The 21,870-nt window shown below is 41.2% G+C and overlaps 1 protein-coding gene across 1 annotated transcript in view; it reads right to left on the reverse strand.

Annotated features, from left to right (window-relative positions):
* Window positions 1–12,853: 12,853 nt before the first annotated feature.
* Window positions 12,854–21,870, reverse strand: part of Adgra3 (adhesion G protein-coupled receptor A3) — a 97,223-nt gene continuing 88,206 nt past the window's right edge. The window contains exons 17-19 of the mRNA XM_021210577.2: window positions 16,712–16,857; window positions 14,538–14,633; window positions 12,854–14,408 (exon numbers count right to left, since the gene is read on the reverse strand). Of these exons, the coding sequence (XP_021066236.1) occupies window positions 13,166–14,408; window positions 14,538–14,633; window positions 16,712–16,857 (1,485 nt within the window). The 3' untranslated portion in view covers window positions 12,854–13,165. The remainder of the gene's footprint in view (window positions 14,409–14,537; window positions 14,634–16,711; window positions 16,858–21,870) is intronic.

A 21,870-nucleotide genomic window follows, 5' to 3' on the forward strand; every position in this document is an offset into this window, starting at 1 on the left:
ATTCTATCTTACCTTGGGTGATTACAGTCATCTGTATACTGATTTGTACATTCTCTGTTCTGGGTAATTTTCTATAATTTTTTTACCCTCCCTTGCCTTTATTCCACAAACTTACTTATAATGTATGACAGTTCAATATTATTTTTCTTAGTTGCTAGTAAGTCTAGTAGTAAATAAAGATGTTCATTTTGTTTCAAGCGGCAAAAATAAAATTCAATTAACACTAAGGGAAAGCGCTCACAAACAAAGCCCAAGGCTCAAAATGACTGCACTTGAAGACTTCAACATACCTCCAAACACTATGCCCTCATTCTAATATGATTTGAGTCTTAGAGAAGTCCCCTCACAGGAAAGACAATGACTAAAGCATTCCAACTCACTTCATGGAGTCAGTAAGTACTACATGTCTACACCCTAATGAACACATTAAAGCACTTCTTCCTCCCACAAATATAAAGCTGAAATTTAAAAAAAAAATGACAAATTGAAAAACTGAATGCAGGAAAATAGAAGATAAAAAGAGGAAGTGACTAAGTACTTCCTCTACAATCAGGAACAAGGCATTCCCAGCATAGCACTTTCCAGGCATGAAAAGTTGGGATGGCTTTCAGGTTTTAAGTGCTTGACTGGAGCAACAGAAACGGGAGAGACCAGTTGTATTAGCCAGGTTTCTGGCCCTGCAACAAATCCCTGGTACCCACATATGAAGAGAGGAAGGTTGTTTTGCTTGGAGATTTCAAAGACAGTATATGGTTGATGATGGAAGGTCCTCACCAGGTGGATGATGAATGGGGGAAGAAGAGACCTGGGTCCCATAGTCTTCGAAGGCATGCCACCAATAACCTAACATCCCTGCTAAACCCCAGTTCCCAACTTCCATCACCTCCTAGATGGACCAAATCTTTAAGTAGGCCTTGGCAGCTTTGTGGGGTCATTCTAGATTAAAAAAAAAAAACAAAAACAAAAAAATGAAAAAAAAAAACAAAAACAAAAAACTACAGTACCCACTTAGACTTTTCACTAGATACAGAAAAAGTACATGATTAAACAAAATATCATTCATATTTAAAAAATAGGACTACTTAATTATCATGAAGCTCTTTGTCTCTGTCTCTGTTTCTCTGTCTCTCTATCTCTGTCTCTGTCTCTCTCTCTCTCACACACACACACACACACACACATATCAAATATTATAATATTTGGGCGAGGGCTGTGGTCAGTGGTAGAGTGCTGCTTGCCTACATTCACAAGTCTTTGAGTCTAGATATTAGGTTAGGGAAAGCAAAAACAAGAAGAGAAACATTGGATCATTCCTGACAAAAAGATGTTTTAACAAATGATAAGCAGAATCAAAATCCAAAGCCCAATGGCACATTATAAGCACTACACACTAAACCTATACTGTATAAGGATGGTTCCAATATGAAAATCTTTGTAATACACTATTTTAGGAAGCTAATTTAGGAAATACATGTCCCATTTGATTCAGTAAATGCATTTGATAAAGTTCTTCACCATTTCAACACCAAACAAAACAAAACAAAACAAAACAAAAAACCAAGTCAAACCAAACCAAAACCCTCAACAAAGTAAAACCAGGAGAAAAGTGTCTTGATGTAATAAATGCTAAATAAGACAAGGCCACAGTCAACATGTCACAGTGAACAGGAACATCTTTTTCTCAAATATCAAAGACAAGGAAAAGAATTCACTGCTTTCACTACTTGCATTTTGTAGATATTACATATATCTGGGGAAATGAATATATACTTTATTAGACTAGGTTATAGAGTATGGTCTATGTGGTCCAATGATGTCTGTCTTTACTGTATAAGTCACAACTCTATCCATGAGGCAGAACAATTCAGTAGTCCTAGTCTAGTGCTGAAGCCTGGAGAATTTTTAGACACTAGTCTTCAGTCCAAATTAGAAGGGCAAAGAAGCAGTGTTCTAATGTCAATGAAAAATAACCTCAATGGTAGTACCAGAAGCAGGAAGATGTCAAGTGTAGGAGAACCAGCCATCATGATACCAATGAAGACAAGATCGCTGTTGATTCTTGGACTTCCATTTATCTGAGCTGCCACTGGTAGATGATACCCAAGATTCAGGGCAGGTTGTCACACTTTAAACTGACTGAGAAAAACATTTATATGGATTCTCTGTTAGTTGATTCTAGATCCAGTCAAGTTGGAACCCAAAAATAACTATGAGAGGACAGTATGGAAGCCATACCAGAGGTGAATTGGCAAGAACAAGAAGTATGTTGGCCAAATTCAAAAGAATTTGTTCTGTTTGATGTTTTTTCTGATCTCACTGAAAAAAAAAAAAACAACCTTTTTAAGATTATAGGGTGGGAGAACAGGGGTGAGAGGGAGAGAGACAAAGAGAAGGAACAACAGAGAGGTAGAGATAAGGAAGAAAATGGACAGGGGGGATGGGAAGGGTAGGCAGTCGTGGAGGAGAGAGTGAGAACTCATGAGTTAATAATTCAGCAAGGCTGAAGTATAGAAAACATAGACACAAAGTCAACTGAGTCTTCACATGAGGAATGAACAATCTGAAAGGAAATTTAAAAATTCATCCTTTTTATAATAGCATCAAAGAGAATAAAACACTTAAGAATAAACTTCACCAAGGAAGCAAAAGCTATGCTGTACATTGAAAAACTCTAAGACACTCATGAAAGAAATCTATACACAACAGTAAGTGGAAAGATAGGGCCCGGCAGGTTAAATGTTGTCAAAAATCTCAATATTAGCCAAAGTTATCTATAGGTGAAATGTATAATTATAAACATATATGTTTAAAAATCCCAGTAGCTTTTATTGGGGGGAGAAAATACCAACTCTCAAGAGACTCCGCATGAATAACCAAGATAACTAATATTAATTGTAGTTTAGGTTGTCACCCTCCCAGATAAATAACAAGGGACAAAGTGAATAGCTCAGAAAATAAATATGAAAGCAATTTATAAACTTGCAATTTATAAACTGTTGAGTAAGTGAACATAATGCTTTCAGATGGACCCTGATCCTATCTAACTGTCCTTGTAAAAGGAGAAAATGTGAACGGAGTCACTAGAAATGTGCACTCTGTGTGTCACCTGAGGACATACGAAGTAGCTGCTACAGCCAAGGAAGAATACTCCAGAACACACCTACCAAGGTACCATCTCTTCAACTAATGTTTTCTGCAATAAGAAGTAAATGGCTATTACTTAAACCATCTACTCCATGTATTTTCCAGTATCCACGGTCAACTAATACAGCAATTGTAAGAGTAACAAAACTAGAGCTGACTAAGGCAGCACATGTCCATAATATCAGCCTGAGGACACAGAGGCCGGAAGATTACACACAGGTTTGAGGCCAACCTAGGAGATAGTGAGTTCCAGTCCATCCATAGTTACAATAGGACCATGCGTGTCTCATAATTAGTAAATGAGAGACTGGACAGACTGCTATGCAATCATAGGAACTGGAGGTTGGACCCCCAACACCAAATGTAATTGGATAGATCTCTCAAACACCTCTAGTTCCATCTCCAAGACATCCAGCAGGTTATTCCAGCTTCTGTACATATCCAGTACTCACTCACACACATGTACATACTCATAGAGACACATACTCACACAGACATATATACATATAAATATAATAATATATATGTGTAAATAAAAAATAAATTTTTAATAAACAAAGGGAACAAGGTTGGAGATCTCATGTTTTCTAACTTCAAAACTTACCAGAAAACTACAAGAAACAAAAGAGAAGACAGCACCTCATTTCTTACCACATTCAAGCCATAAAAACTAATTTGAGATGGGTTATAGATTCAGACATGCTAACACGATTGAGCTTCTAGAAGAAATCTGAGAGCACACATTAATAACTTTAGGGTTGGTAATCACTTCTTAAACAGTGCACATAAAGTGCTAGCTGTAAAAATAAAAATTTATAACTGCTTCATTAAAATTAAAAACTGTTACCTAACAGAAGACAGTATTAAACGAGACAGGGTGCTGTGCTCTTGGTCTTGGCAAGCTGAGGCAAAAGGCTTTTAAGTTCTATGATGACCTGGCTTATACAGTGAGATGCTGCATCAAACAAACACAAAACAAACATGGCCTTGGAAATTAATGATGCTGGAGACTGAAAAGGTGGTTCGGTGGCTAAAAGCATTTGCTGTTCTTGAAGAGAATCTGGGTTTGGTTTTCAGAACCCACAGGCTGGCTCATGGATGACGATGAATAACTGCACTTCCTGGAGTTCTGACGCCTTTGCTGGCATTCATGGGCACCAGACACATGTATGAGGTGTATACACATTCATGTAGGCTAAAAACTCATGCACAGAAAACAGAATAAATATTTTTTTAAAGGAAAATATCTTTAAAAAACAATTACAAGATGAAAAACATCTGGAGAAAACACTCTAATAAATGTATCTGAAGAAGGCCTTGTAGAAGAATAAAGACTGATAACCCAGTTATTAAAGATGATACTGAGCAAGAGGTTAACTAAAGAGGATATCCATGTGATCAGGAAGCATGTGAGAAGGCACACACGTCAGCAGCAATGAACAGAGATAACGCACTGGAAGACTGTGATGGTTGGAATGAGAATGGCCTCATAGCCTCATATGTTTGAATGCTTGGTCACCATGGAATGGCACTATTTGAAAGGATTAGGAGGTGTGGCCTTGTTGGAAGAAGTATGTCGTTGGGGGTGGGCTTTGAGGTTTCAAATGCCCATGCCAAGTCCAGTCTTTCTCTCTGCCTATGGATTAGGACACAGCTCTCAGCTACACACCAGTTCCTTCTTACATGCCACCATGTTCCCTACCATGATGATAATGGACTAAACCTCTGAAGCTGTAAGCAAGCCTGCAATTAACTGTTTTCTTTGATAAGAGTTGCCTTGGTCATGGTGTCTCTTCACAGCAATAGAAGAGTGATTAAGACAGAGATCAACCCACCCAACCAGGACAGATGATGACCGTGAGGATGTGCACCCTCAAGGACTCTCCTACAGCACTGGTGGGAATAGCTTAGCCCTAGTGATTAAGTACATGTCTCATAGTCTCAGTGTATATACAAGAGATCAGAGTTCTTACATCTATCAGCAGATAAGGTGAGAATGTTCAAACTGGAAGGACAACAGTTCTTGGAATCACGTAATGGAATGTTGCATAGCCTAAGAATAGATTCCCACAACATCCGTAAATCCTCCAATGTTGTACAGAAGCATTAATTGAGCATAAAAGTAACACACAAAGATGCTATACCTATAAAAACATATAGACAAGGCAAACTAACAGAAAGTTAGAGTGATGGTTATTTTGGGAGAACACACTGGCTAAAGTAGACTTTTGTTACCTATGTGGTGTCACAGTCAGAGACATACATAACATTTGTGTATTTTACTGTGTTCTTATTAAAAGAGGGAACATTTTAAAAATAGTTCAAAGGTAATTACTTTTTAGACCAAACGAACTAGAGATCCAGTACTTACATATTCCAATGAGCAAGTCAAATCCACAGGAAATGAACCTCTTAACAGCACCATTTTAACATAAATATTAGAGATATGAGATATTAGAATAGATGCTATTTTTATCATTACTGAATTATTTCTAGTGGTGCATTTAAATGTTGGCTACACTAATAAAGATTCTACAAAGAAAGAAGAAGCAGACATGATACAGATGAGAGAAATTTATTAAAAGGAACTAGTCTAATGAACAAGTCTTTATAGAGTCTACTGGTCCAATGTTCATGTCATCTGGGCATGAAGAAGACTACACCTGGGCATGAAGACTACAATTCTGCCTGCCTAACGTAACACATCCATCCTGCATAGAACCAGAAATGCACTACCCTCTTCCCCAGAAGCATGGGAAAGTCTTTGAGTTATGTTAAATCTTGATACACTGAAACTTAAAATCTGATACAAAATAAACACTACCTTTATACTATAAGTCAGTGCCCCATGTTAAAGGGATGCAAAGAAAACAAAGATTACTTGACATAAATATGTCTGTTCACAAACATCTAAAACAAAATGAGAAAAGACCCATAACATTTATAGTGCTCATGTCTGCAATGGGTCACTTGGCTGTGACTTATGTTTTCTCCTCCTGTCATTTCTGAAGGGTACTGGCACAAGTACTCGACTACTAGTTTGCTATTGATCATAATCACAGGACATAGAAATGATGACAGGCATACTGTTTCCTCTGTGGCATCAAATCTAATATTCCCTTAGCAATCAGGATCAGTCACTTTAACCAACACAGCAGCATTTCTTTGCTTATCAATTCAAAGGCAGGAGGTGCCCAAAATCACCATGGAGAACTATAATTCTATTAGATGCAAACATCCTCCCTGTGGGAGGAAACTCTCTGGGCCAGCTATATACAAGAGGGCAGGAACAGGAGCATTAATTAGTGGTTACCAGGGGAATGTGTTAGTGAGTGGTGCCAGTCTCCTTTGGAGTACTGAGTTAGAAACGAAAGACTTCTTTCAGTCTTAGGGTATAATGTGATTTGCCCCACTAGGTTTTAGGCTTACTGAAGATATTTACTTGTCCATCATTCTGCCTCCTTCTTGGAATAGAGTTTCATGTTGTCTATTCCACTATTGTGTCTTAGAAGCACACACTACTCTGATTTCTGTTTCTTGGTAAAAATTTTGCTGATGATATATCACAACTCACATCAAGTTTAGATAATATTCAAATACAATATTAGACTTTAAAACAGAGGTGGAAATAAAGACTTCTAAGGGTTAGGGGAAGGAAAGAATATATTTTACATTTGTGACAGATGTGGGTTACGGGAGAGGGCTTTGGACTATTTGCCTTGTCCTAAAAATCCCTATACTGAAACCTTCCTGTACTGATGAGTGGAACTACTGCATCTGGAGATTAAGTGATGAGACTGGAGCCCAATGAGGAGACTGGAAGAGACTTGAAATGATCTCCCCACTAACTGAACACAGAAAGATGGATGGTATACATGGCCGAAATGATCTCTCCACTAACACAGAAAGATGGATGGTATACATGGCAGGAAGAAGACTTTCCCATAGAAACATGCTCACACATGCTCATACCCTCATCTTGGACATCAAGCCTAAAGAAAACCTGTTAGAAATTCCACAATCTGTAACCATGGATTTGGCATAGCAACCTAAGATGACTATGATGTTGACCCTGAAACTGATATAAAAACTAACATTTCTCTTTGGGATCCATAATGAATTGGTACTTAAAAGCAAGACCATGTAAGGGAACAGAAGGTGGGACCAAAGCTCAGGTGTATGCAAGTAAGTCCGTTTATGAATTCGTTAAACCATCTGCCCTCTCCTCTTGCACTTAAGAGCCTAAGTACATTTCCTAACCTCATTCTCTGTTAACGATGGCTACAATGCGTTCCAGCTATAGAACTGTAGGTAGAAATGACATGTCATCCCTAGATCTGAAGTGTAACCCCCTCCCAGATGTGCTACTACTGTCTGTTCTCTGGGGAAGATCCTAATTGGAGAGAGAGACATAAAACTCGTAAGGGGAACTTCCAGTTTAATAATATATATGTCAGACTATTAAATTATAAGGCATTGCAATGCTGCATTGTTACACAGCAGACTAGACTCGACGTGAAATATGAGAGTAACAACAAAATATCAACAAAGAACTTCCATTAAGCAACAAAAAATATCAATCACAGTTAATCACTGACTTAACATTTTTACTCTGTTCTATAAAGGAAGAGATGTTGCTAATAAAACACTACTCAGTACTGGAGTTCAGTCCTTTCTTATGCAATGTGTTTCAAGCTGGGTTGGTACTCACAACTACTAGTTCTAAAAGCAATCTCATTTCAACAGTCTAAGTTCGTGTGCAAAAGCAAACCATCAGTGCTGTACATCAGGCCAAAAAGAACACAATGATTATAAAACTGAAAATTTTATGAGTTAGACTCCTTACACTGTTGAAGGAACCTGCCTAGGGAGCCAAAGAATTCTCTAAAAATACTCTATACCTTTTAAAAGATACCTGGGATCTCTAATAAAGGCCTTTAGCATCTTCTCAGACCAGATGGCAGCAGCAGATAATGGATTAACCCAGATGGCAGAGGCAGATGATGGATAAAACGCACACATACACATTCTCTATCACTTTATAAATAGGACACAGCCAGAAGGTCAATCTGTGTCTTGATCAGCATGCAGCAAAGTTTACTTCGATGATGCTGAAGTAATAAGTGGAATTATTGCTAAGCATGCAGCCTTAGGAAAGGGGAGTGGATGGTCACTGGCTACAGAAATGAGTACTTAACACTACCCAGTCCTGTGAGTTCACAGTCAGTCTCTTCCATCTGCAGTGAAATGAGACCTCATCAGAGGCTGCTTATTCCACTCAACTGGGACTTGATCTGACTAGAATAACAAGATAAAGAATATAGGATAAACAGACACATAGAGAAGATTTGGGACCACAGGGTAGGGCATTCCCTTAGTCTGTTTATCTCCTTGAACACAGGATTTAGCTACACTGCACTTCCTTGTGCCCTTTTATTATTTGAACTGTACATTTTATATTTTTCCTTTCTAAGCTTGCTATGTTGGACAAAAACACTCTTCAAGAGAGTAAACCAGAGGGTAAAGTCTATGCTGGACTTGTCGAACACTTCTTTCTTTTGTCAATGCAATTAATCGAAATCTCTTTACCTTAGCTTCAGGCAGACTCTTCAGACAAGGGCAAAAAGCAGCAACATTCTTCATCAAAACATCACAAGAATGATCTCCAGAGTTCAAATCACGCTCAGTACCAATGTCTTGCAGATTCTTATTAGGATGGCCCATTAAGTCCCACTTAATGCATTCCACAGCTTTCCAAATCCAAAGTCCCCAAATTCACATTCCCCTCAAGCCAAAACATGGTCAGGCCTATCACAGCAACATCCCAGCCCCAGGATCAAGGAAACTTTTACAAAGGACATTTGAGACATACAAGTTCAGAGGTTCAGTCCATTATCATCAAGAAAGGAGCATGGCAGCATCCAGGCAGGCACGGCACTGGAGGAGCTGAGAGTTCTACATCTTGTTCCAAAGGCAAACAAGACTGACTGCCAGGTGGCTAGAAGAGTCTCAACGACCACTCCCACAGTGGCACATCTCCTCCAATAAGGCTTCTTATCCTAATAGTGCCACTCCCTGGACCAAGCATATCCAAACTACCACATATGCTGTTTGTTTCCTTCTTCCATTTTTTATGTTCTCAACCAACTTCAGTTGGAGCACTGTAAGTTCAATTCATGAAAGAAAGAAGTCAAACTTAACATTCTTTCTCTAGAATGAGTCCAATCAGCATGGAGACATGGCTTGCCTTTTCCATATACCATTTATATAAATGGGACATGAATTGTTATTATATATATGCAAAATAGCATAAATTTGGAAATCAGTTAATCACTCAATAACTATCTGAAATATTAAACATGTACTTTAGCATTTAATTCTAGTAGTAATATGCAAAAGTACTTATACACAGATCATGTTTCTAAGTCTTCACTTAAAAAGTAGGTCAGTGCCAGCAACTGACAGAAACAGATACAGAGACCCACGGCCAAAAATTAGGTGGAGCTGGTGAATTCTGCTGAAGGGTGGGGAAGAAGGATTAGAGCAGTCATAGGGTTCAAAGATACAGAAGAAAACATACTGTTAAGCAAACCTGGACTCACAGGAGTTCACTGAGACTAAAGTGACAAACAGGGAGCCTGTACGAATCTTACCTAGACTCTCTGTACATGTTACAGTTATTAGCTTTGTGTTTTTATGGAACTCTGAACAGAGGAAGCAAGCAGGGGCCGTTTCTGACACTCTGGTTTTTTTTGGAACCTTTGTCCTATTGGGTTGCCCTGTATAGAGTTAATATGAGGAAAGGTGTCTAATCTTATTCCAACTTAATATGCCTTATTTGGTTGACATTCCTTTTCTGAAGGAAAGCAAAGGATGGGGAGGGAGGAGATGTGGGTGATGGACTAGAAAAAGAGGAAGGACATAATATATGAAAGAATAAATTAGTAATGATGATGAGAATAATACTTATCAAAACATAGAAAATGTAGATCAGTATAACACTGAGTTATATAAATAGAAGTTAATAGTATGTAATATAGGATTGGCAAGACGGCTCAAGAATGTAAAGAACTTGTCACAAATCTGACAACCTGAGTTTGATACCTTGAGTCTCCATGGTAGAAGGAAAGAGCCAACTCCTGAAGTTGTCCTCTGACTTCTGCCTTCATGCCATCCCATCACAAAATAAAGAACAGAAATGTAATAAAGTATATATAATATGTTATATGTAATATGTATCACTCGTATTATATGACGGTTTAAAGAGTAACTTTCATATAATAAACATTGGTATTCCTCTAAATATTACCAACTATGCTTTGCTCTAAAACTCAGAGCAACGAAGATATATGTACAATCAGATAAGATGATATATAGCAAGCTCCTCTGGAGCAATAGAAACAAAGACGGCTCTAGGCCTTACCATTAGGAAACAGCCCTCAGGCCCAAGATGGCGCAACTCGGCAGAAATACAAGAACTCAAAAATTTGTGAACCTTGGCTGTCAAATCTTTTTCAAGGGAAAACTTTAGTGCTGATCCCGAAGAGTGCAATATCTGTTAATAGGTTATAATTCTATGAGAAATACAAAAATCTCAGCCAGCAACAGGCCATAAATCATGAATGAGAAAGGTTGGGATAAAAGAAATGCATTTTTTATATCCTCTACACAAACATCAAATTTTAATTCCATCAAATAGAAAAGCTGGAGAAAGCCATTACTCATCACATTCCATGTCTTAATAAAGCTCCCTACTTAGGTCGCCCAGGTTGTCACTGAAATTTTCCCCCGTAGTTAGAGGCAATGAGGCAGGAGGAGCAGGTGCCCAGGATTAGCCTTAGCTACATGCAGAATTTAGGGTGAGTCTGAACTGAATGACACCCGGGGTCAAGAACAAAATAAAAGCAAATTAAAAAAAAAAAAAAAAACAACATGCCTCATTTCCTCCAACTACATGACTTCTTTCATAACCTGTCCTTGGCACCCTGTACCTCAAATTGTATAAATTAGGAACACCCACCAAACAGAACACCTTTGGGAAGTGAGTTTCCTTGCAGTCTTTGTCAAGTGCTGGGGAAGGAACAACAGCGATGTTCTCTTCAGGAGCAGAGCTGAGCAGCAGGACAGCAAAAACAGCCTCAACACTGAACAGGCCGAGCTGTATCAGAAAAACAAGACTAGAAATAAGAAAAGACGCAATCGCTCGGCTCTTTGGCTCCTTCCCTCGGTTTCCAACACTTGGCTGAAAAGTACACAGAGTGTACCGATGGCGACCGACGGGCTGCTTGCCTTGCTTCCCTACCAAAAAAGACTGTCTCCAAAGCTGGTATCATGTGCAATCAAGGCTGAAACAGTAAGTGTCAGGCTTATTACTGCAAACCGAAATCCAGTCATTTTTCAATCATGGCAGCACCCCCATGACTGTGAAGAATACTGTGGCTCTGAGTAGTTAGTTGATCTAGAATGTGGCTGAGATGGCCACAGTAAGTGAGCACTTCACTCCGAGTCTGACATTTAAGGTAAGCTGCTGAGGTCTTTTAGGACTTTCTGAACTTAATTCAAACTTTGAGACTTCTATTCCTAGGCTGTATGATATATTTTTTTCCCCATACACTATATTTTACAGAAGAGAGACCTTTCAAGACCAGGGATCTGAATGGTTAAGGATCACTGAGCTCTAACTAATGGTGCCTTCTGTTATCAGAATTGTTTCCCATTGAGATGGAATATAAAGGCCAGTGCTTTAGCATGAAGTCAAGAACACTTTCACTTCAACACAAAACATAAGGCAATTAAAATATAAGTCAATCTAGGAGACTCAGAATGAATAGGAACTTCATATGTGAGCTATCAGTGTATTAAAAAAAAATCATCAGTACCTGCGCAGGACACCAAGAGCAACCACTAAGAAAGTTAGACTCAAGGCCATGGATATGACTCCTTTGGTAGATGAATACTTGACCAGCATGAATGAGGCCCTGAGTTTGAGTGTCAGCACTATCTAAACTGAACCTAATGGTATACATCTGACATTTTAGCAATGGGGAGATAAAGAAAAAATGGGAGTCCAAGGTCATCTTCAAGTATATAGCATGTGGGGGCCAGCCTGTGTCATATGAGACTCTGTGGAAGAAAGGAAGAGAGAAAAGTGGTAGGAAGGGAAGATAAAGAAACTTTAACTCAAATATAAACAATTGAAAACCATGAAACTATGGAAAATAGCATCAATTGGATCAAAGTGATGTGGCAAAAATATGCAATTTACACAACAGGTTCCAATGGTATTTCCATTTTTGAAAATCATTCTGTGATATCTTTTAAACCCTGTAACAATTAAAACTATATTTATGAAAATATCAACTCAGAATCCTTTTGATACAAATGTTATAATCAGTATAGTTAAGCCAACAGTACATCTGATTCTTTATGCCTGATCACCTTGAAAACAACATTACAAACTTTATTAAAATACAGCTAAAATGTTCTCAAAATGCATGCATGTATGTATATATGTATGTATGTATGTGTGGTGGAAGCCATATGCAGGCCAGAGGACCACTCATGAGAGGTGTCTCCTTCCACCTGGATGCTAGGATTATAACCCACAAACCAGGACACTTGGCAGTCATCACCTTTATTCCATGGAGCCATCTCCCCAGCTCCAAACATGTGTTTTACAGTGTAAACATAAACCACCAGCACAATGACAAACTTCTATTTATTTTATTAAATACAAGCCTCAAATGTTAAGCAGATATAACAGATTCTAAGAAATTATATTTTCAACTTCCAAAATATCGTATTGGTGCTTTGACAAGTAAAACAATGTTTTAAAACATTTTTAACTCTTGGGGAGTGGGGGACAATTTAGGAATATAAAATAAGTAAATCCCAAAGCTCACAAGAATATTCAGAACTGTTTTGTATCCCTAAGGTGGCTGTAAACAGTTTGTTTAAGAGTTCATAGCTTAAAGGAATGTGAATATCACAGTTTCACCTTGTCTTGGAAGCCCCTGCAATGCTACACAGTTGTTTCGTGTTTCCATAACCCAGTCCTTACATTACCAGTGACATCAGTAGCTAGCAAGGGTCCTTCCTGCCCATTGCTTTTAACTGGTCCATTCTGAACAGCTAAGTTCAGGCCGTAAGATTTCTGCTGACTTTCAAGGTCTGCTGCAGCTGGCTTCCTTGGTGCGTCTTTCTTACTACTAGTTGAAACAGGCTTTTCAACATTTCGGCTACTTTTGGGAAGTGTGCTACAAGCATCACTGCTGTCTTGTTGGGGTGGGTTATACTGTCTCTCCCTATAGGCTAAATAAGCTCTCCTACTCCTAGAATGTCCTTCATTGCTGCCTGGCCGGCTTTTAGGTAAGCCATTCTGCACGCTTCCTTCCACACTTGTTGGGACGTCATAGGCATACTCTCGCAGGACTGTGAGTCTGCTAGCCCGGTGCCCTTTACTTCGGTTTTTATGGTGGCGGCTTGGGTGCACGTTTGTTCGAAACTGCACGTCTAAAGGAGCCACGTGCATTTTAATATCGTTGTCCATCGAGTGTTCTGTCAGACTGTTATCAAGCTGTGGAGTGGCATTCACAGGTAAGGCATTGCTGTGGTACTGTGCCGCTGCAGCCTGCAAGTTTGTTAGCTTGCAGCCCTGGGAAGAGTTTTTGAAGCTCGATGCACTTTTGTTCGTGCACGAAGACTCTGCACTGCTGTTGGTGCACTTTGGAGCCTCTCCATTAGTCACACTTGAGTTGGGAGGTTGGACGTTGACTTGCACTGAGTAAGAGCTCCGTCCTGGGCAGCACATCATGATCCACGCCAGTCTCACGTCCTCCCTGTTGATGCAGTGGTGCACCATCATGAAAGCACTGAAGCTTAAACAAGTGGCTCCAAAGAAGAAGCTAAAAACCAAGTCCAGAGGGTAATACAGAGAAACGGCCATGGCCCCAAACATCCACAAGGTGACGTACAAAAGCAAAGTAAGGCTGGCGCCCAGAAGCTGAGACTGAAAACTGTGCTCATTTTCTAATGTGGATGTAGAGATGAGAGACAAAGACATGGAGTCCTGATGATTTATTTCACCATTCTCATTGGCTGCCAATCTCTGCTGCTCTTCTGTTGGCTCCTTGAGCTCATATTTGCGCTCAGGGTGTCTTTTCAACTGAATAAATATGCTTAGAAAATACATACAGTTTACAAAAGTGATGAAGCTGGCAGGTCCATAGAAGGCTCCCAAGGACGGTTCCCAGGCCATCCAGCAACTAGGAAAGAACATGAGGAATTAGCTTAGACACTCAATAAAGCGATTAGGAGATTGGCACCAACTGTGCCCACAAACCACGAGTAAGTAGTAGGTAGGGTCAGGTGTACAGAGAACACGGGGTACTCACTAGGGCGCACTGGGCCGGCTGCCATAGTTCTTGATGTTTGCTGCCGCAGTGATACCACACACTATGATGGGGATCCCACCACCAATCAGGTAGAACCTAGGAGAGACAATGGCTCATTATCCTATCTATATGGCAGGAATACTTATTGCACTGTCTAAACACTTTACATGTCATTCTTTGAAGATTCCAATGGCACACTGAGACAGCTTTCAGTGGCTGCTTTATAAATGGCCCATGTGATTTTGGTTTGGATCTTTGCTATGTTTTGTTCTGCTTTGCTTTTCCATTTGTTTCCTTCTTTTTCAAAGGACGGGTTCTGAGCTGGGGAAAGCTGATCAGCTGCTGCCACCCTGTGGCCAGGTGGAAGAACACTTGGGTCTACCTAAGCTTTTAGTGGGTTGTGTTTTCAGGGAAAGTGGCTTCCATTAAATTCAGCTGGTGAGCCAAAAACTGTCAGTCTATTATTACACGGCAACTTTTGAGATTCACACACATAAAATACAGTAGGAAGAACTGTGGAGGATGAGATTTCGCAGTCTTCAGTTAGCTGATTCTCTTCAATTCTTACACACAATGACAGGCATCTGAGTCAATCCTACAGTGTGCCTCTCCAGGCTGGGTGAGCAAACCTGGTGAGCAGTTGAGATATCCAGTCTATCAGGTGTTCTTTTTCATTTCATCCATAGTTCATCTACTGGAAATAGATGTCGCCTCTGGATCACTATACCCCTAATTTCTCCCTAGACCTTGGTCAGTGACAGCAACATGTGGAAATGAACTGCACCGAGCACTGGTAAACCTCCCTGGTCCTTATTATGCATGCTATTTTGCCGGTCACATTTTTAGCTGATGGGAACACCATCTGCAGGTTGCCAGCTTACTGTAGCCCTGCAGACATCTTCACCTTTCTGACACTCACACTCTCAGATCCAGCCAATCCCACCCGCCCTCCTCACACATCTAGCATATACACACTCTCTGGCTTCGGTCCTCAGGGAAAACCCCGAGACTCACTGACACTTCTTATTTTCAGGCATGATCCACACTAATGCCACACTGTCCTAACAAGACACTCTCAGGCCACTCACTTACTGAGCTAAAGCTCTCCGTCCGGCAGGTATACACACTTTAACAGGGCTATCTGTTGTGTAGCTCTGGAAGAGCTGGGCACGAAATGCATAAACTCTCAAGAAATTTACAAACTCATGAAGCTTACAAAACTTAGACAACTTAAGAGGCCCTTCCTTGAGGTACTATAGGCAATAAGTGGAATTAGTTAGTGACCCTCGTCTGAGTCACCTACGTTCCTGCCAGTCAATCTAACAAATGTACAAGTTGCCCAAGATGGATGTGAATGGGCTGAATCATTTACTTGGTCTCCCACTGACCTTTATGTGGTGTGAGTAAAAATAGACTCCCCAGGGAAATTGACCTCAAATCCCCTCCCCCCCCCCCCCCCCGGCCAACTGTCCCTGGGACACAGCTCCTTCAAGCCACACCCCCAGGTCAGCACCCTGCGCTTCTCAGCTAGCTCCTTTATGTAGAGCACACCTCTACCACTCCCCTAACCCCAAAGCAGGTTCATGGCAGCTGCTCAGCAAGTGCCCTCCTCTCCTGAGCGGCTCTTCTTTGTCCGTGCAACTCTGCACTTTGTAGAGGCCTGAACAATAGGTATCTGCAGCCAGTTCTGCAAGCTCTGGGGCAGGGTGCTTTCAGCTGGGTGCACATCAGGCCTTCAGTGAACCTACTCACAACTGATCATTCTGCTCATCTAGCACAATCCATCCATTCACAATTCTTTTTATCGTAACAGGCAGGAAGGAGATATAACTCCAAACTTATTTTGTCTTTTGTTGAGAGAAGAAATTAATTCTTGAGATGAAGATCAATGACACATGACCTCAAAAAACTTCAAGAAGCTCGTATTTCATAGAGCTGATACGTCCTTCTTGCTCTGCACATAACCACGGGACCCTCTCATTCCTTCTGAGCTCGAGGGGCATAGTGGGGGTGCTGATGTTCATAACTCTGAGAACCAGTCAGCTTACAAGTCTTTCCTTTTACCTCTCAAAGGCCACAGCAATGTTTCTTGTTGTTGTAAGTTACGTCTGTGGTTCAACTAAAGCAAACACAATAGTAATGAACACCTGCAATACAACAAAGGCTCAGACTACCTCAGCATCGGTCTCGGCGGAGCAGGCGGCTCATCGGGATCCTGGCATCTCTTGGCTTTCTTGGTGACTTGTTTATAGATGTTTCTAGCAGTGACTCCAACCCACAATACCGTGGCAAGGGTAGAATAATGAAGAATGATCCCAACCTACAAGGAAGATTGGACAATGCGTGACGATTAAAGGAACAAATGTTTCCTCAAGTCTGATTAAAATGCAGTAGGAAGGTGACTCCTTCACGTGCTCATGAAGGAATCGAGGTTCTTCACAGAAGATCAATTTATTAGTTATTTCACCTTCTAACTGCCACAGCAAGGAGAGGCAGAGAAGGGGAGGGGAGGGGACACACCTGGGCTCTGCCTGAGAGTCCCCATATTCCAGGAAGAAAGTGATACAACATGGTAAGGATTAAGCAGGTAAACTCAGAAGTAAAACTTTCCCTCAGTTTACAACTGCACCGATTTCCCTGCCTGACTGTGATTTCAGCCAAGTCATGCACGATCTCAAGCACTTAGCTATGTTATATTGCTTCCTAAGAGTACTTATTGTGATTATTGTAAGTGCCATGTTGAAGAAAGCATGTGAACCCTGAATTTCAGTCTTTTCAATTTAAGAGTGGGGACTTTACCAACAGTCAGCACTGGCATTCTGTGGAATCTGAATGGGCATAAACTCATGGGCACACTAGGCTCCTGACAGAGTAGCTTCGGGGCAGCAGATAACGCAGACTGGACTCTGCTTGTGATGACAGGAAGTATGCTGATCCCATGACCCCCCCTGGCTGAGGTGGCAATTCTGTATGATGTTGGAAGGGAACACAAGAGGTTTCAACTTTTTTTTTTTTTTTTTTTTAAGAAAATGAACCGTATACATCAGCAGAGGAAGGACACAATCTAGAATCTTATTTCTTTTATGGGATGGGGGCAGAAGGTCAGACTAAGACTGAATCTGTAGCCTAGGGTGGCCTGTAACTCACTGTGAACCCAGACTGACTTTGAACTTGCAGTAATTCTCCTGTATCATCTTCCAAAATGCTAGATTTATAAGCATGACATATCACGGCCAGTTTTCCAAACTAATGACTCGCAACCTTTTCCAACAGTTATTGTTCTTGTCTCTTTGCTTATTTGGGAAACAGAATCTCAAGGTCTCCTGGCTGACTTTAATGTCACCACGTAGTGGATGAAGACTGTACTCCTTCTACAAGACCTTCTACCTCCTAGTTACTGAAGTGCAGGGCGCTCCACTGCGCATGGCTTTACATGGTGCTGAGGAGTGAGTCCTGGATCAATACCTTTCCCTCAGAATTATTACAGGTAAAATTCTAGAAATGAAAAGCACCAAGAAAAACTATTCATTAAAGGGGTAGCTCTCCAACCTTCAGGAAACTCCTGCTGACACCTCCAAACCCTGGTCGGCAACAAAAGAACAAGAGCCGACCTGCAGCAAAAGCCTAGAGCCAAAAATGGCCCAAGTGGCTCTGAACCAGACAGTAACTACCCAGAATAAATCGTGCACTCTGGAAGTGCCAGGACAGTGGATCCCACTTATCTCAACGAGGACAATCAGAAGTCACCATCTCCTAGGGACGGAAGTGGCTCCTTGGCTCATAGCAGTTTTACTGACTTACAAGGAAAGGTTCACAGAGGAAAATATCACAACCCTTTGTGCCATCTCAATCATCCTCAGGGCTTTAAGCAACAGGGGCAGATGCACATTTGTTACATAGAAATCAGTAAACTTAAGTGGAGTAAACCCCACTTACTTATATGTTACTTACACAGTAATATAAACAATGTTGAAATATTTACATTGTCTTTTTTTAACCAAGCCACTGTAGTAGACACAACAGCTATACCAAAACCAAATCAAACCAGACCATACCAAAACAACAAAACCACCTGTATGATGAATATAATCACATGTGAACAGGCAAAAATAAGAAATAGCTTCCAGAAGTGACAGCCACATACCCACAAATATTTCCCTGTAAGCTACTGACTTTTGGTGTCTCCCTGAGGTCAGCATTACTAATCCAGGGCTGCAAGACAGAGGTCCCCCAGCAAGCCCACAGGCTCTTCCCAGTCAAGTGTGATGGTCTACAGGGCCCCAGGCCTCAGCAGTGCACAATAACAGAAGTGGGAGATTCAGATCAAACGTGAGCATTTCAATCACGTCTCTGCTGGGTAACACTCTACATGATTCAGTTTACATACTTACATAACAGACCCAAGTGCCTTCTAGGGTTAACATAAAAGTTAAAGCCTCAGTTGCAAGTAGATAGACCTTCCCATTTCCTGATTAGATTTCCCCCACTGGCTCTCGGTGCCAGCGCAGCAATTCTCTAGATACTGATACAAAAGGACATGCGAGAAGGGCATCTGGCACTTTATGTGTAGGCTGAGTCACGGGACAGCAGAACAACAAGGACAGTTAAGTAAGGTGCAGCCAAATCCCTTTATGCACAGCGAAGAAAACCATGGGCTGAAATGAACCACCAATCAATTACTCCGTGGATCAGGGTGGGACACAAATTCCCCAACCCTGGGCCAGGCCTCTTCAAACTCCCAACTCTGCCTCTTTGCTTCCTCCACCTCCTTGCGCAAACCAGTTAAAGACAGCAGAAAACTGAACTGTTAGAAACCTGGCAGCTGACCCTTTCAACACTCTCAACTGCTCACACTGGGGCAGAATGTGTAGTACCACCCTGTTTTTAAATATGTGATTCCTGCAAGAAGGGAGAGACAGCTATGTAAATCACATGCACAATGTACCTAAAAGTGAACACATCAGGGCTCAGTGATTGCACGGTTGGTCTACTTTGAGACTGTCAGGTCCTAGAGAAAATGGCTAACTGTGGTGCCTATAAACTACTAAGGCACAGCTGGCCTGCTGGCTTTCTCAGTATTACAGCTGTGGCCCTCCTCACCTCACCCTTCCCCTCAACTTCTCCAGCTCATAGGCCTCCCTTCCCCCCAGCTTCTCATTCCTATAGAACCCTGCCATTACTCTTTTAGTCTTCCTTTCTTGGGCTCCTTTCTCTCTTTCCCTCACCTTCTTTGCCTCTTCTCTCTCATGTTCAAGTCCAGTCTGGTGGCCATGTTCAATGCACTACTTTCTCTCCCTGCTCTGGACTCTTCCAGATGCCTCTGGCCACACTCTACCCCATATCTACAATAAAAACCTTACCCTCAACCATGCCTTGGAACCGTCATGATCTCGGTTTTAGACATCTGGTGCCAGACTCCTCAGTTTATAGAGAATCAGGGTCTCTGTGCTAGCTTGGCCCTCTGAATATAGACCAGGCTGGTCTTGAACTTACAGAGATCCACACCCTCTGCCTCCCAAGTGCCTATTATGGCTCAGCTTTAGAGACAGAAGAACATAAAAATCATTTCTATTTAGCCATCCTGATACATATTTTACAGGAGAAATACAGAAGGCTTAACCAGGGAGACTAATAAAACAAATGGATGAGGCAGACACAGGACTTCTACCCACCAGGACCCAAAATCCTCACCAGGTTTCTCCATACGCCCTTCCCAGCCCAACTAACTGAATCCTTACAACGTGAGAGGAGAGCAGACCAAGGGGCCCGAGTCACGACCACAAGAACAAAGCTGCTCTGTCCGTTACGTCCTCAAAGTGGACTTTATAAACCTTTAACTGGAGCATTTGTTCTGAGTTCCTGAGGAGTCCAGACAATCCCTCTCCCTTTCATTGCAGAGAGGCTATAAAACACCATTTGGTCATCTTTACAACAGTCTCTTCCTATTCATTTCCGTAATGAGTAGGTTAACATGCCTGCTTCAGGAAACCAAGGAGCACTTGGGATGAAAATGAGGGTAGTTGTACCAAAGTGTGCTGTGGGCTGTACCAACAGGAACCATGCCCAACAAGTCCAGGGGCTTGATGTCTATCAACAAACACTGGCTTCTTTTTCTCAGTAACTGCAGCGCACCTATCATAGGTCAGCTCTTATCTTGGTTTCTTGATAAATGTGGATGAACCAAACCATACAATTCTCACCTCAAATCCAATGATAGCTTAGAGTCCAGAGACAGGGAGAAGTAATCAGGTATTAAGAAATTATAGCAAGCCCTGACAGAGGTGTATAGGGGACAGTATCTCTAAAAGTGCTACGGATAGTACTTTCAACACGAGCCAGAGGCAGAGCTGAGACTATGAGGGACCAAGAACAGAGCAACTGCCTTGTCTGTCTTGCCTGACCCAAGACTTATCGGAAAGTGTGCTTTCAAGGGCAGAGGAATGAGTCATGCAAACACACCACACAGCTGGCTGTAACTGTCAATACAGGCAGCATTAGAAAACTCTTATTGAGAAGTTAGTATAAGCCTGCTCCCATTGCAACTCAAGATGCTAAATCCTCTCAGTGCTTGTTCCAAACCAGCAACGATTTTAAGTTAGTTTTTAAGAATACAATGATGAATTTATTACAAACAAGCAATAACACAACATGATTGGGCTAAACGTGGCCTGTGTCTGTGATAAATTATTGTTTATCATGTAACAGCCATTGGAAAAATCCACCAGCATGATAAAATCCGAACTTGAGAATAACCTGTATCTAACTATGTAACCCTGATTCTTAGGTATCCAAGCCTATTCTCACTCTTTAGTTTTCTTGCAACTACCTTTGTTGAAAGTAGGTTACGTTACTCCTTTTTACCTCAGTGAAAGGATTCCCCAGTGTAAATATAATTTCTCAGCGTTGTTCTACCTCAGTTTCACTGGTTTTGCTCTTCACTATTTACTACATGGCCAAGTTTCTCACTGTTTGTGATAGGCATTCATTTAGTTGCTCCCAGGTTTTTGCTACTGCATATAACACTACATGAATATTCATATCCATGTGCACATGCATACCCACAAGGGCAAGGACATAGACGGAAGAGTGAGACTGCAGGCTCCATGGTCCACAAACCATTCCCTTTAAAGGTGAGGCCTCACAGGATGTCCACTCATATTCCCACCCAACAGAGAACAAAGGATCCAATGTCCATGAGCATACTAGTGGATCAGATGTAAGCTCTCTATGTGAGGGGTGCAGCAAAGAGACCACTAAATCGGCGGCGCCATGATTGGGGGAGGTTTTTCTTGTGAATGAAAGAGCATCCAGAGACATCTGAAAGTTCCGAGTA

This window comes from Mus pahari, chromosome 13, assembly GCF_900095145.1.
Source record: "Mus pahari chromosome 13, PAHARI_EIJ_v1.1, whole genome shotgun sequence".
Lineage (NCBI taxonomy): Eukaryota > Metazoa > Chordata > Mammalia > Rodentia > Muridae > Mus > Mus pahari.